The sequence below is a fragment of the Cricetulus griseus genome, chromosome X (assembly GCF_003668045.3).
Source record: "Cricetulus griseus strain 17A/GY chromosome X, alternate assembly CriGri-PICRH-1.0, whole genome shotgun sequence".
NCBI classification, from domain to species: Eukaryota; Metazoa; Chordata; class Mammalia; order Rodentia; family Cricetidae; genus Cricetulus; species Cricetulus griseus.
In genome coordinates, this window is record NC_048604.1 from 32,058,406 (window position 1) to 32,073,245 (window position 14,840).

The 14,840-nt window shown below is 38.7% G+C and overlaps 1 protein-coding gene across 1 annotated transcript; it reads right to left on the bottom strand.

The window, feature by feature from the left end:
• Window positions 1-2,847: 2,847 nt before the first annotated feature.
• Window positions 2,848-4,148, bottom strand: Ct83 (cancer/testis antigen 83). Its single transcript, XM_027431931.1, has 2 exons — window positions 4,074-4,148; window positions 2,848-3,153 (listed from the first exon to the last, which is right to left on the bottom strand). Exons 1-2 carry the CDS (start codon window positions 4,146-4,148, stop codon window positions 2,848-2,850), a joined length of 381 nt encoding a protein of 126 aa, XP_027287732.1.
• Between the last annotated feature and the right edge of the window lie 10,692 nt (window positions 4,149-14,840).

Genomic DNA, 14,840 nt, shown 5'->3' on the forward strand with positions numbered 1-14,840 from the left:
TAGCTTGTGTCAAGTTCACATAAAACTAGCCAGGACAACAGGTGTAGAAGATGAAGCATTCAAAGTCAATGGCATAGACAAGACCTTTGAAAGTATAGTAGAACTTTCCCAAATCATGGAAAGGCAAACCCACCCAGAATCAAGAAGCACAGAGAACACCAAACAGACAGGACCAGAAAAGAATGTTCCCATGACATATTTTAGTCAAAACACTAAATATAGAGAACAAAGAGGCTATTGAAAGTAGCAAGAGATAAGACACAAAGGAGAAACCACTCAGAATGAAGGTTAACTTCTCAATGGAACCTTTGAAAGACAGAAGAGCCTTCAGCCATATACTCCAAATTCTAAAAGTCCACAGATATCAACCTAGACAACTGTACCCATCAAAACTATTTGCCACAGTTGAAGACAGAAGAAAACTTACCATGAAGTAAACAGACTGGAGAAATTAATGCATACCAAACCATCCCTACAGAAAATACTGGAAGCAATACTTTGTATCAAAGAGAGGAATAAGCATAGCCAAAAGGGTAGGTACAGAAAGAAAATAAAGCTGTAACCATGAAAGCATCAGATAAAACTAAGAACATAAACAGCAAAAAACAACAACAAAGACCCAAACCCACACACACATATTTCAATAATAATGTTGAAAACCAATGGCCCCAACTGCCTAATCAAAACATATAGTTAGTTGAAGGGGTCATAAAATAAAATCCATCTCTTCAAAAACTCTCATCTGCAAAGATAGTCACCACCTAAGATGGAAAGTGTAGAACAAACTATCCCAAGAAAATGGGACTGAGAAACAAGCCAGGACAAATGTCCTAATATTTGACAAAATAAAAGTTCAAACTAAAGCAAATTAGAAGAGATAAAAGACACTTCATTCTATTAAGAAACTAACAGACTAAGAAGATATAACAATGTTGAACATATATGCACCAAGCTCTGCACTTTCACAAGAAGCATACTACTGAAAAAGTATAAATGAAATGATGAAGTGAATAGTGAAGAAAATTCAGGATTTGAAAATTGAGTTCTCTAGAGACATAAATACTGTAAAAAATGAACCAAAATAAGTGAAAATTATAAAAGAAACTCAGGAGGAAAGCTCTATCAGTAGATTGTACCAAGTAGAAGATAATAATATCAGGACTTCCATGGGGAAATCTTCAATGTCTGTCATATCATTTGGAGCAGGGCCTAGGCCCTCCCCCATGATTCTAGGCTGAGAGAGTATCCCTCTATGTGGAATGGGTTCCAAAAGCCCATTTCTATAATAGAGATAAATACTGATCTACTACTAGAGGCACCATAAATGGCTGAGGCCTCCTCACTGACACCCACATCTGGAACAGTCCTATGCTCATTCCCCGGCTATCAGTCTGGGACCCATGAGCTTCCCCTTGATCAGGTCAGCTGTTTCTGTGGCATTCTCTAGGCTGGTCTTGACGCCTTTGCTCATCATTCTTCTCTCTGTGCAACCGGATTCCAGAGTTCAGCTCAGTGTTTGGCTGTGGGTGTCTGCTTCTATTCTATTTCCATCAGCTGCTTGATGAAGGCTCTATGATGGCATATAAGGTAGTCATCAATCGCATTATCAGAGAAGGGCATTTAAGGTAGCCTCTCAACTATTGCTTAGATTGTTAGTTGGTGTTATCCTTGTATATCTCTGGACATTTCCAGTGCCTGATTTTTCTTTAAACCTATAATGGCTCCCTTTATTATGGTATCTTTTATCTTGCTCTCCTCTATTCTACCCCTGACTCATCCTTCCTGATTCTCAATGTCCTCCTCTCCCCTCCTCTTCTCCCCCTCACTTTCTCCTAACTCCTGCCCCCTCCCTGCTCCCAATTTGCTCAGGAGATCTTGTCCCTTTCCATTTCTCTGGGGGACTACATGAGATTTTATAGTACATTATTATAAATAGACCACCAACTATGGCTTAAAAATACCCTTTCTTGAAGTAACATTCTATTAAATGAGTTATCCTTCTATATTTAAGTGCTATTCAAGGTGAGAATTCACCAATCTTAAAAGGCATTTCTTTTTATAGGCTAATCTTGTGCTGTAGGGATGATTTGGATATTTTTAAAATTGTATTTAAATTGGAAACAATTGTATTTTACATATCAATCCCATTTCTCTCTCCCTCCTATCCTCCCATGCCCACCCACCCCCCTTTTCACCCCCATCCACTCCCCAGGGAGGGTAAAGCCTTCCTTGAGGGATCATCAAAGTCTGGATTTGGACGTATTTTAAATGATAAAAGTAATCTAGGATCATGGAGATTTGAAACAGAAGTAGTTATATTCCAAAGATGACCACAAAAAAAAAAAAAAAACGATGACCACAAAGAGTAGTTAAAAACTTGTATCATTGACTTCAAAAGTGAAAAACAAAGTTCAATGTCATAATTTATAAAATATATGTATTGTAGTGTGCCCAATGATAACTCTTACTACATCCAGTCAGTGACACACAGGTCAGTGTAAGTCCTCTCACTTTAATCAAACTTGCAGACAACTGCAATCCTATACTGCAATCTTTTGATTACAAAACTTCTTAAACTGGTTAGATTTGGTTTATTATATATCACTTGTAAACTCTCAACTGCAAGTTACTGCCAAAAACCCAACATTTGAACTTGCTTTTTCTGTTTCATGATTCTAAATCATTACCCCATAAAATATTTATTAACAAATACTTGTAAATGATTCTTTAAATATAAGCATGTAGTAGGTGTCTAGAGTATCTGACTGGCACCCCACTCCTTTAAATAAAAACTCATTTGCAAGAAACAATCAGTTGATTCCCCTCAGGGAATCCCCCTCAGGGATTTTATTGGTTGCTTCCACTGTCGCTTTCCATAGGAATTCTCACAGTGGCTCTCCGCCTATGCTTTGTATGGCCTTGTGGGTTCTTTGAAGACAGGAATTGCTCCAGCTTAGTCAGTTGGCATTCCATGATGTTCAGATTGACCAGTATTCGTTTGTGCAAGGCTAGTGTTCGTGGAAAATTATTCATCATATCTTGGTTGTAGCTGTTCCCAGGGAAACTCAGACCAGTGTTCCTATATGACCAAAAGGAATTTGCTCTCAGCAGTGTAGGAGATGTTGGGTTGGATGGTCTTTCATGATCAGGTATCTGTAAAAGAAAGTACAATTCTGTGGTATTTTGGAGCCCAGAACTCTTCAAATCATAATTAGGTTATATAACTAAGTCCCCCCCAAAAAGTTATATATTGGAATGTGTTGAAGGGTAACATTGACTAATATGTATGTTTTGCATAAGCACAGACTGAGGTAGAGAAAGCTGCAATGAAAGAAATGTAGGAAGAAAAGAGGTTGATTCTTACAATGGAAGCATGATTTTAAGTCTAGAGATACACATTGAACTGATTTTTGTACATGGCCAAGGATAGGGAATACACTCCAAGATTAAAAGTAAAGGGAGAGACTTTCAGAACAGGATTCTGATTTCACAAGAAACAGTCTCATCAATATTTGAAACAATATTAATTTAAAATGTTTCTACACAAAAGGGAAACTATCACTAAATAGAAAACCGACAAAATATGAGGAAACCATAAACATGTTTTGTGCAGGCAAAGATTCAAGAGAAATCATGGTGGTTACTTGGAAAGCCTTCTTGCCTTAGGAAGTTCAACAGTAGCCTTGGCACGAGTCATTGATGCTATTGTAAAACCACTTTACTTATGACTTTAAACCAACACCAGGGAACTCACACTTAGGATATCATTAGAAAAGTGAAAGAAGACAAGCTGATGGTGGGGAAAGCGCCCTTTCAGCTCTCCTGTTCTCTCATGGTAAGGGAGAGGTTCGCTGGAAAGCCAACTATAACATTCATGACATATTATCTGTCTTCTAACTAACTGCAGCTATTGAGTACAGTGCTAAAAGCTTGGGAAGCTCATGCGGCAGAGGCGTCAAATGTCGGGGCTCTGTGGAGACATTTGATGTCCTTCCCTGAATTCTTTTCCTCTTTTCTATCCATGTATCGAGTTACTTTAATGTTAGGGCAGGCTCCTTCTGCATACAGCTTACCTGAAATACTACCTTGAATATGGAAAAGATGGACGCAAAAATGATGCTGCCGACAAGGATGAATAGAATGTTCATGGCTGCTCTCTTGTGTTGTATTTAGAAAGTAGGCAACAGGTGTTGGGGAGCAGCGGCTGGCGATCTAGCAGGCAAGCTGGAGCAGACAGCGGTTAGGTACCTGTTTCCCCTACACTGCCTGGTGATAACTGGCATAAGCTGCCTGCTGCCCTTCCTTATATCTTGCAGGTGATGTCAGAGCTCCTCATTGTCTACAAAGTGAGACCTCATAATCGGGGCCTTCTGGCAGGATCATCCTGGCCAGCAGGAAGGACATGTGCCCTGGGCACTGCCTGATTAGATGTAGGACCAGGTCATTAGAATGAATGGCAAAAGAGAATGAGGGGCATTGGGATTTCATTAAAAAGATGGAGAGAAAGCACAGATTATAAAGACATCCATCAAATGTGTGATATATAAAGCATTAATTCCACAGTTACCTCTCCCTCCCCTCCTCACGCTTCCCCCCTCACCCCACCCCATCCACTCTTCAGAAAGGGTAAGGCCTCCCATGGGGAGTCAACAAAGCCTGACTCATTAAGTAGAGTCAGGACCAAGCCCCTCCCCCCTGTATCAAGGCTGAGCAATTCACTCCCCATGAGGAATGGGTTCCAAAAAGCCAGTTCATGCACCAGGGATAAGTCCTGGTGCCATTCCAGAGGCCCCTCAAACAGACCAAACCACAAAACTGTCCTTAACATGTAGAGGACCTCCTTTGTTCCTTAAAGATGTGGGCTTTGGCTTCAACCTCCATCATTCACTTGATAAACAAGTGTTTTCAAAAATACAAACGCTGTAAGAAGTGGGAAGCCACTTTCCCCTTCTCAGGAGGGCGGGAGACCATGTATGTCTCTCTTAGGGTCCTCCTTGTTTCCTAGCTTCTCTGGGGATGTGGACTGGTTATCCTTTGCTCTATGTCTAATATCCATTTATGAGTAAGAACATACCATGTTTGTCTTTCTATGTCTGGGTTACCTCACTCAGGATGGTTTCTTCTAGTTCCAGCAATTTGCCTGTGAATTTCAAGATTTCAATGCACTTTTCCCACTGAGTAGTACTCCATTGTGAAAAAGTACCACATTTTCTTTATACATTCTTCAGTTGAGGGGCATCTAGGTTGCTTCCAATTTCTGACTAGTACAAAATAATGCTGCTATGAACATAGTTGAACAGATGTCCTTGTTGCATGAATATACATTCTTTGGTGGAATTGCTGGGTCTTATGGTAGACTGATTCCCATTTTACTGAGAAACTACCATAGTAATTTCCAAAGTGGAGGAGTGTTCCCCTTTCTCCACATCCTCTCCAGCATAAACTGTCATTGGTGTTTGAATTTAGCCATTCTGACAGGTATAAAATGGTATCTCAGATCTCATTAGTAAATTGGGAGCGCAGGGGGAGGGGGAGAGGAATAGGAGAAAGAGTAGGGGAGAATGGGAGAGGGAAAGAGAACATGAGGGATCTCGAAGGTTGAGTTGGGGAAGAACAGAGGGGAGCAAGGAAAGAGATACCTTAATAGGGGGAGCTATTATGGGCTTAGTGAGAAATCTGGCACTAGTGAAATCTCCAGGGATCCACAAGGATGACCCCAGTTAAGAATCTAATCAATGTTGGAGAGGCTACCTTAAATACCTTTCCCCTATAATGAAATTGATGACTACCATAAATGCCATCATAGAGCCTTCACTCTGATGGAAGCAGAAGCAGAGATTACAGCTAAACACTGAGTTGAACTCCTGGAATCCAGTGTAGAGAGGGAGGAGTGATGAGGAAAGGGGTCAAGACCATTCTGGGGAAACCCACAGAAATAGCTGACCTGAACAAGTTGGAGGGAGCACAGGGAGCCCAGTCTGACAGCTGGTGAACTAGGCCCCCTGAATGTGGGTGTCAGTTGAGGGGTCTGGGAAGTCTATGGGGCCTCTGGCAGTGGAACCAGTATTTACCCCTAGTCCAAGAATGGACTTTGGGAGCCTATTTGCTATGGAGGGATACTCTCTCAGCCTAGATACAAGGGGGAGAGCCTAGGTCCTACCCCAAATGATATGTCAGAATTTGATGATCCACTCTCTCTGAGAAGTGAATGGGGGTGGGATGTGGGGTTGGGGGCGTATGAGAGGATGGGAGAAAGAGGGAACTGGGATTGGTATGTGAAATAAGACTGTTTCTAATTTAGATAAAAATTAATTTAAAAAAGAGTTGGGGAGCCACATGTTGAGCAACACTGCAGGGTCAGAATCAGAGTCTCCTCCAGGCCCCATGGCTACCTCAGGATTCAGCTCTAGTCCCACCAGGTTGGCAGGTATATTTTGTATCACTTTTTCCATTGAAAACAAAAATTTCAGGGATGTTTCCTTATGCTGTCCTCACTAAAAATTTGTTCACTTGACATGCTGATTCCTAGGTGTGTTTTAAAAATGTGGAGATAAATTTGGGTGTTAAACATACATGGACTTGTTGATCTCAGTTACACACTTCTGTTCCCTCACCCTCATCCATACCCCTTCATTTCCACCTCCACTCTACTTTGTGAGCACCAAGTTTTTTATATTTCCCAAATGAAGAATTTTTATACCATACAGTTTCCTAACTACAAGGCTTACAATGCTATTAGTTCAATAAATACTTGTTGAACATGTGTGTACTGAGAGACTCATGGTTCAGGAAATGTGATTATGTGTAAGAATGGATTTTAACCTGGTATGACCTTGATTGAATGTGAGACAGACATCTAACAAATGTTTTCAGAATGAATCTATACGTTCTGAGGAGGTTATCATTCCCTAACTACAGAGAGTAGAGGAGCAATGAACATGGTGCATCTCTGGAATAAGTTGTTCAGTCCTTTGGATACACCAGTTAGCAATCCCACCAAAGTAAATAAGGGTTCCCTTTTCCCTTTCCCTGTATCAACTCTGGCATTTGTTGTCAGATGTTTTCTTGATCTTATTCTGACTGGGGTAAGATAGTATTTTAAAGTAGTTCAATTTGCAATTCTTTACTTGGTAAGGATATTCAATGATTTTTCTTAGCCATTTCTTCTTTTGAGACTGGTCTGTTCGGGTAGATAGTCCATGTTTTAGTTGGGTCACATGATTTCTTGAATTTATTTTAGTTCTTTATAAGTTCTGAATATGAATCCTCTATTGGATGTATAGCTGACAGAAAGTCTCTTCCACTTTGTGAACTTCTTCTTGACTAAGTTGTTTCCTTGCTGCACAGATGCTTTTTAGTTTTATGACGTGCCATTTCTCAGTTGTTTGCTTCAATTCCTGAGCAAACAAAGGTCTATTCAGAAAGTCCTTTGCTGCACCTATATCTTCTAGTGTACGGCCTAAGTTTTCATTTAGCATTTTCAGTGTTTTAGGTTTCACATGGAGGACTTTGATCCACTTAAAGTTGATTTTTCTAGAGGGTGAGAAATATGGCTCTATTTTCATTCCTCTACATATGGACATTCTGATTCCCCAGTACCATTTGTTGAAGATGCTGTTTTTTATTCAGTGTGCATTTTTGTTACCTTTGGAAACCTTCAAATAATAAGTGGATAATGCGAATGTGTGATCTACACAAAATGGAATTCTGTTCAGCAGTAGAAAAAACTGAAATTTTCAGGTTAGTGGATGAAACCAGAAAATAGTGTACTAATGAGGTTAGACAAATGACCCACATTCTCTGTTATTTGGGCATCTTTAGATATGTGTATATAATCTGGAGTAGCTGCAGAAACAAATTAAGCAAAAAAAGGATAAGGGTGGGAGAGAGAAAGAGTAGGTGATGGTGGGACACAGGTGTTATAATATGGGAAATGAGAAAATGGAGGTGGGCTTTATTTGAAGGTGGAAAGAGAGGGCAACACAGATGAAGAAAGGAGGAGGAGGAATAATAAAACTAAAGATGTTTGAAAAAGCCAGAGGGAAACATTATTTAAAGTTTAATTAAAAGCATATAATATATAACTGTGTGTTTAAATATTTATAGTTTAAATGAAGTTGAAGCACTGAGAGTGATGGTGCTCCTTCTAAGAGACTAGCTAACAAAACCCCCAGGGGCAGGCATGGAAAACCTGCCTTCAGGTTGTTGGTCAAGGTATTCCAAAAGACTCCCACAACAGGACTAGCTATTACCATTTGGTTTGGTTGCCTCCCAGAACTTGAAAGTAATACCCTATTGCTGAAGGTAATTTACACTTTGGACACAGGACTTAGAGGAATCAAGCTGGAATCTACATGGAAGCCCCTCTTCCCTGAGAACTAACTCTCATAGTATCAGAAGGTGCTATGCAAACAACCAAGGAAAAAAGCAATCTATAATCTAACTGATGTGAAGTCTATGAATGACAATAATAACCAGCATGATAAAATATTCCCAATAGTGGAACATATATCTTGGTGGTAATCAACAGTCTTCTAATTGGTCTTAAAGCATATTGACTCAGTTGGAGGGTATTGTAAACCTAGCCAACTGTTTGTGGCTGGTAAGTCAGTGAACCCTAAAGAGGAACCTATTATCGCCACTTCCATAAACCAGTTTACTTTCTAACTACAATCTAAATTCTCATTCCGTAAACTCACAAATGTGTGTAGGTTGCATCCCTTACCAACAGTTTCTTTTTGAGGCAAACAGAGACCATTAAAGGAATCCACAACTTGTCAAAATCCAGACAACAACTGACTGTTAGATGCCCAATGCCACATCTACAACACAAACCACATAGGTAAGGCTCAGGAGACATTCCAGCAGATGGGGAGGAAAGATTCTAGGAGCAGAAAGGCCAGGATCTGCTGTGAGAGAGTGTCTTCTCTTTATGACAGCAAATGCAAACCCATGAAATCTCAATAATAATTGTTTCCCAAAGAATACCTGCACAACATTACCAGTTGTCATGTTAATGTGGGTGGGGGAATCTCACAAGGTCTCATGCCTACATGAAGATCTACAGTCAATTAATAGTTCCTGAAAGAGGGAGAATCAGTATCACTTAAGGATGAGTCTTGTAACTCTTTGCTCAATACCAAATGGCGACCCCTGAAAAATCATGTCCATGAGAGCAACACTAAATGATTTCATCAGCTTGTATTGATATACTAATATTTGTAAATAAATGTAATAATACATTTTTTTAAAAATAATAAACATACATTTAAGATAAGGATCATTAGAAATATGTTTTAAAGTAGCTCAACATATGTTAAAATGAATAATAATATTGAAGACTGTGAAAAAGAGGATAGGATAGCATATTGTATTGAAATGTCAAGAAACCAAATTTTGGGAAATGTTTCTGTTCTGTAGCATTCTACGTTTCACTTAAATGACCTTGAAGAAGGTTTGTCACTTCAAATCTAAGTTGCCCTTTTCACAAAAAGAAAGATGAAAATCATATGGGCTTTAAATATGTTTTAAAGCTTGACATAAACTTTGTAAGTGACAAAGTAAAGAAATAGAAATGTTAGAAACTGTCAAATACTACCACTGTCTATACTAAATTAAATTGGGTTTAAATTTTAAATATTTTGAATACAATATACTTTGATCATATCCTATCCCATTCCTCCTAGAGTCTGCCTCACATTCCACATCATAACCCACCCAATTTGTGACTACCCATCAAAAAAGCAGGAAAAAGAGCAAAAATTAATACCAAAACAGATGAACAAACTATAAAAGAAAATCAAATCAATAATATAAAACCAAGAAAAACAAAACAAAAATCACATATACACAAAAGCATGGAATTGGTTTTGTTTTGTTCAACTACTCCTAGTCAGGGGACATGCACACAATGATGTATGGTTGTACCCATACACATAAATATATTGCTAAATATGGAAGTACAATCTGCTCATCCTATATAATGATATTAATTATACGCATGTTTCAGGATGACTGCTTGGTAGTGGACAGCCTATTGGGGAATTCTTCCCTGGAGAAGACTATTTCTCCTGGTCTCAGTATTTCTTCGTTGCCCGTAGTTCTTTGTATAGAGTTGAAGCCTTATGAACATTCCCCTGTCCACTCTTCATGTTTACTGCTGTTGTCCTTGTTCAACTCATGTTTAGGCACTTGTGAGACTTGTGAGTGTAGCTCAAAATTAATTTGCTGCAACTAAGTAAGTACCAGTGAGTGTTCAGCCCTAAATACAACATCAATATCAAACTCCATCACCCAAGGCTCAGGGAAAACCACAGAAGAAAAGGTATGAAGAATGTAAGAGCTGTAAACTTCTGTCTTCTGGATATGGCATAGTCATTACACTCACAAACAATATTGGCTGGCAGGGCGGTGGGGGCCTACACTTTTAATCCCAGCACTGGGAAGGCAGAGGCAGGCAGATCTCTGTGAGTTCGAGACCACCCTGGTCTACAAGAGCTAGTTCCAGGACAGCCTCCAAAGCCACAGAGAAACCCTGTCTCGAAAAAACAAAAAAAAAAAAGAAAAAAGAAAAGAAAAGAAACAAACAAACAATATTGCCTAAACAACACCAGCTAAAGAGGTTTTGACAGTTAGCAGTTGCTGGGAGAGGGGCATTTTTCTCCAGTAGTCAAGCCAGTCAAAATTCCATTACTAATGAGGGGAGTTGCTGCTAAGCACCCAGCTCTAGGAGCTACTGGAAATTGATGGCCACTGAGGGAGTGTGACTTTTCTTTAGGAGTGTGGGCAGTGATCACTTTCCCGTGTCCCAGTGATGGCGTTTACATGTAGTACCAATTGTACTTGAGTTTTTATTTTCTTTTGTTGTTGTTTCTTTTAAAGGACATGACCTTGAGAGGAAAATATTTTAGGAAAGGAATCTTGGGGAAAATGGGGGTGGGTTAATAGGATGGATATAAGCAAAATACATTGTATGCATGTATAAAATTCTCAAATAATAGGTAAAAATATATTTTGTTAAAAGAGGGCCAGTGAGGTGCCTCAGTTGTTAAAGAGGTTGCTATACAATTCCAAGAACTGAGCTGGGTGATCAGCATCCATGTAAAGGTGAAAGAAGAGAACCAAATCTAAAAAATTGTTTTCTGACTTTTACAGGAACACCACTGAATGTGAGAATCTTTGTCACACACGTGCGCGCCATACACACACACACACACACACACACACACACACACACACACACACACATTCACACTCTCTAAAAAACAAAATCATTTACAAGAACTCTTCCTTAAAACATAACTATAGTCAGGAATTGTAAAAAAAAAAAACTAAATAAATTCTAGTTTTACATATTTCTTTTGCAAAGGTTATTATGTTTATTAAGTTGGTAGATTTCTCTCCTCTTCCTAATATAAGATTAGGTTCAGAGGGTTGTAATGAGACACACGAGTCATAAACTGGAATATATAAATGTTTTATCAGAGTTCAAAGTCCACTTTACTATGTATGGGCCTGGAAATAACTGATTTTATAAGCTTATTAAAATATAGGAAAAAGAAAACATCAATTAGTTCTATTTGAATTTGGTTTTATAATTCTCTCATAGCTTCTGCTTATGTTCTCCCACAAAAGTCAGAACAAAAATCCATTATATTGATGAATGTGGAGTACAGAAAGAAAAACCATTTTAGGAAATGAGGTATTCACTAGGAAGGTATGATCACACTCGAGAGAAAAGATACAGATATGTGACAATGTTGTCCACCTGCAACTGCATCTCCTTGGCTGGCTTTTTGTATGAATCAGGGTCTGTTTCAGAGGGTGAATGCTTCCCTAAGTCTTCACGAGATATTCATAAATGTTTCACAGTCCACACTTCTTTATCAAGGAACGTTTTTCTGACTGTACCTTGACCTTTAGCTTTCAGGTTAGATAGAATTGCTGAGATTGTTTCAATTTGATTGCTGCACTGGTACTCAGATATTTTCTGATCAAATGTTACTCTAAATGCTCCTGGGAAGATATTTTTAGTTGAGTTTAGAAAGAGTTCGGTAGATTGTCCTACCTAACATGAGAGATCCTCACACAGTCAGTTGACAGACCAACTAAGAAGGGTACCACCTGATCCAAATAATAAGAATTCCTTTTCACTGTCTGCCTTGGGCCAATCGAAGCTGGATCTTTTCTTGAACTTTAGGACTTGATCTAACAGATCTCTTCATACTCAACCTGGAACCCATGGACTGCATGTGGCTATATTGTACCCCAGGATGCCTATGGATATGAACCATTGCAACAGTGTAAATAGACTCAAAATATTAAAGGATATTTTTGTGTTTTTAGTAATGTGATTGAACATGATCTTGGTAGATGATCATGGTGTTTCTTAGTGACAAAAGGTAAGATGTGGCTCACCATGAGATACACTGGTATCCTGAATAACTACAGAGCTTCAGACTTGCCAACATCCATAACTAATTGTGTGTGTAGCTTCCTTCTCATAACTCAGTATATGTCTTCACTTAATTCCTTCTTTGACAATTCCTATTTCTACTCTGCACACAGACACTTTATTAGCAGTGTTTCCCTGTAGAACCCTAACTAATGAGAGTCTTTTTAAAATATTTATTTTTATATGTGTGTATGTGTGTGAATGTATATTCTCTCTCTCTCTCTCTCTCTCTCTCTCTCTCTCTCCTCTCTCTCTCTCTCGCACGTGTGTGTGTGTGTGTGTGTGTGTGTGTGTGTGTGTGTGTGTGTGTGTGTGTGCGCGCGCACACGAGCGCCTTTGACGGCTTGACGTCCATCAAACCCCTTAGAGCTCCAAGTGGTTGTAAACTGACCAGCATAGGTGCTGGGAACCCTTTGGGCCCTCTAGAAAAGCAGCGAATACTCACTTAACCACTGAGCCATCTCTTCATGCTGAAACCTTTTCTTATTTTGATAACATTTTGTTAATAAAACTAGGAGCAGCAAAGTTTCATTTCCAAATCAAACAAAAATTAGGTTTAGTTCTTAAAATTTTGTTTGACAACTTAACAATTCATCCTGCAGCTTGCGTTTTCTGGAATGTCTTATTACACTTAGCAAAGACTGTAAATGAGGCTCTTATCATCCCACCTGGAAATACTCACCCTGAATCAACCATTCATAAGATATTTTTCTACTTGATCACATAGCCATGAATGATAGTTTTGATAGAATTTGACACTCAATTTTAAATCTCTACTTTCCTCAAGTTTTCAGTTACAGTTTCCTCACTTTTCTTGAACCCACACTGGTACCATCATTGAGGCCTAGAGTCCTTTTCACCAATACTCTCTTCAAGATCATTCCAATTTCTATATGAACCACATGTTCCCAAGGCAGTGTCACATTTTTGTATGGCAATGTCCTACTTCCAGATGCACAATACAAGTAGTTTTAAAACACACGTGCAATTTATTTTTAAAGCACTTCAAGAAACCAGAAGAGTAGAAAAAATGAAAGAAACTTATTATGAAGAATGTTTTCATTTTCAACATTAAACTGGATTCTTTCAGACCTGAAATATTTATAATTTTCCAGTCATCTAAAAAGGAAGAAAAATGCATATAAATCAGAGAAAATGCTATGAAAAACAGCATTTCTCAACACTTGCTAAATATTCAAAATACCTAACTTTTAAAAGAATTTGATTCACAGTCCATATCCAAAGCCCACATGAATCCAAATGAGGCTAGGTATTTTGTTTATGTTGAAGACTAGTGCATTAGTTGATTGTGTGGTTATCAACAAAATTGGTGAGCTTCAGTTTAATTACCAACAGCTCAAGTTATTTAATTACTATCAGCTCCCTAAGTCCATTAATTGGGAATATAAGGTGCTTATATTGAAGATACTTTAGAAAAGTCAACTACTACATGAGTTGAGTCAGTAGACAATAAACATGTTGTTTTCTCAAGGTTTTATGCTATTCACCCAAAAATCTTATTCCAAGAAATGTAAGTGTTCATGTCAGAAAAGGCATGTCTATAGTACTAGAGCTATATGTATTATGAGGTTTTAAGACTCTTTTTTTGTTATTCAGGATCTCTGGTTATTTTTTATTTTTTTATTTTTATAATTGTAATTAGACCAAATTTAAATTAGAAACAAGCTTGTTTTACATGTCAATCCCAGTTCCCTCTCCCGCTCCTCCTCCCCTGACCTCCCAACCCATAACCCAACCCCTTTCTGCTCCCCAGGGAGAGTGAGGCCTTCCATGGGGATCTTCAAAGTCTGTCATATCATTTGGAGCAGGGCCTTGACCCTTCCCCATGTGTCTAGGCTGAGAGAGTATACCTGTATGTGGAGTGGACTCCCAAAGTACATTCGTGTACTAGGGGTAAATACTGATCCACTACCACAGGCCCCATAGATTGTCCAGACCTCTAAACTGACATCCTCCTTCAAGGGGTCTGGAACAGTTCTATGCTGGTTTCCCAGCTATCAGTCTGGACAACAATGGGCAACCCCTTGTTCAGTTCATGACTGTCAAAAATAAAGAAAAGACTGATGAGATAATTTATCACTTAAAAGTGCTTGCTACCCAGACTAACAAGATTTGTTCAATCACTAGACCCCATATTGTGGAAAGAGAAAAATCAACTCCCATCAGTTTTCCTCTGTTACAGCCCTTAAACCATTATACCAACATTTAAGTGTTTAAATTAAAACAAAGAGGATCTGCATGCAAAAAATACAATATTCTTCATCTGTGTCTAATGCAAATGATTTATGTCTGGGATAGAAAATTTTTCAGTATTTTACTTCTCTGAGTATCAAATATGAAATGGAACGATATGAACTAATAATGG

What these genes read in the sequence shown, in the direction of transcription:
- Ct83 (XM_027431931.1), bottom strand. Translation starts at nt 4,148, where the DNA reads ATGAACATTCTATTCATCCTTGTCGGCAGCATCATTTTTGCGTCCATC. An exon ending in TATTCAAGGTAGTATTTCAG is followed by an intron (nt 3,154 to 4,073) that starts GTAAGCTGTATG and finishes TTTCTTTTACAG; the next exon opens with ATACCTGATCATGAAAGACC.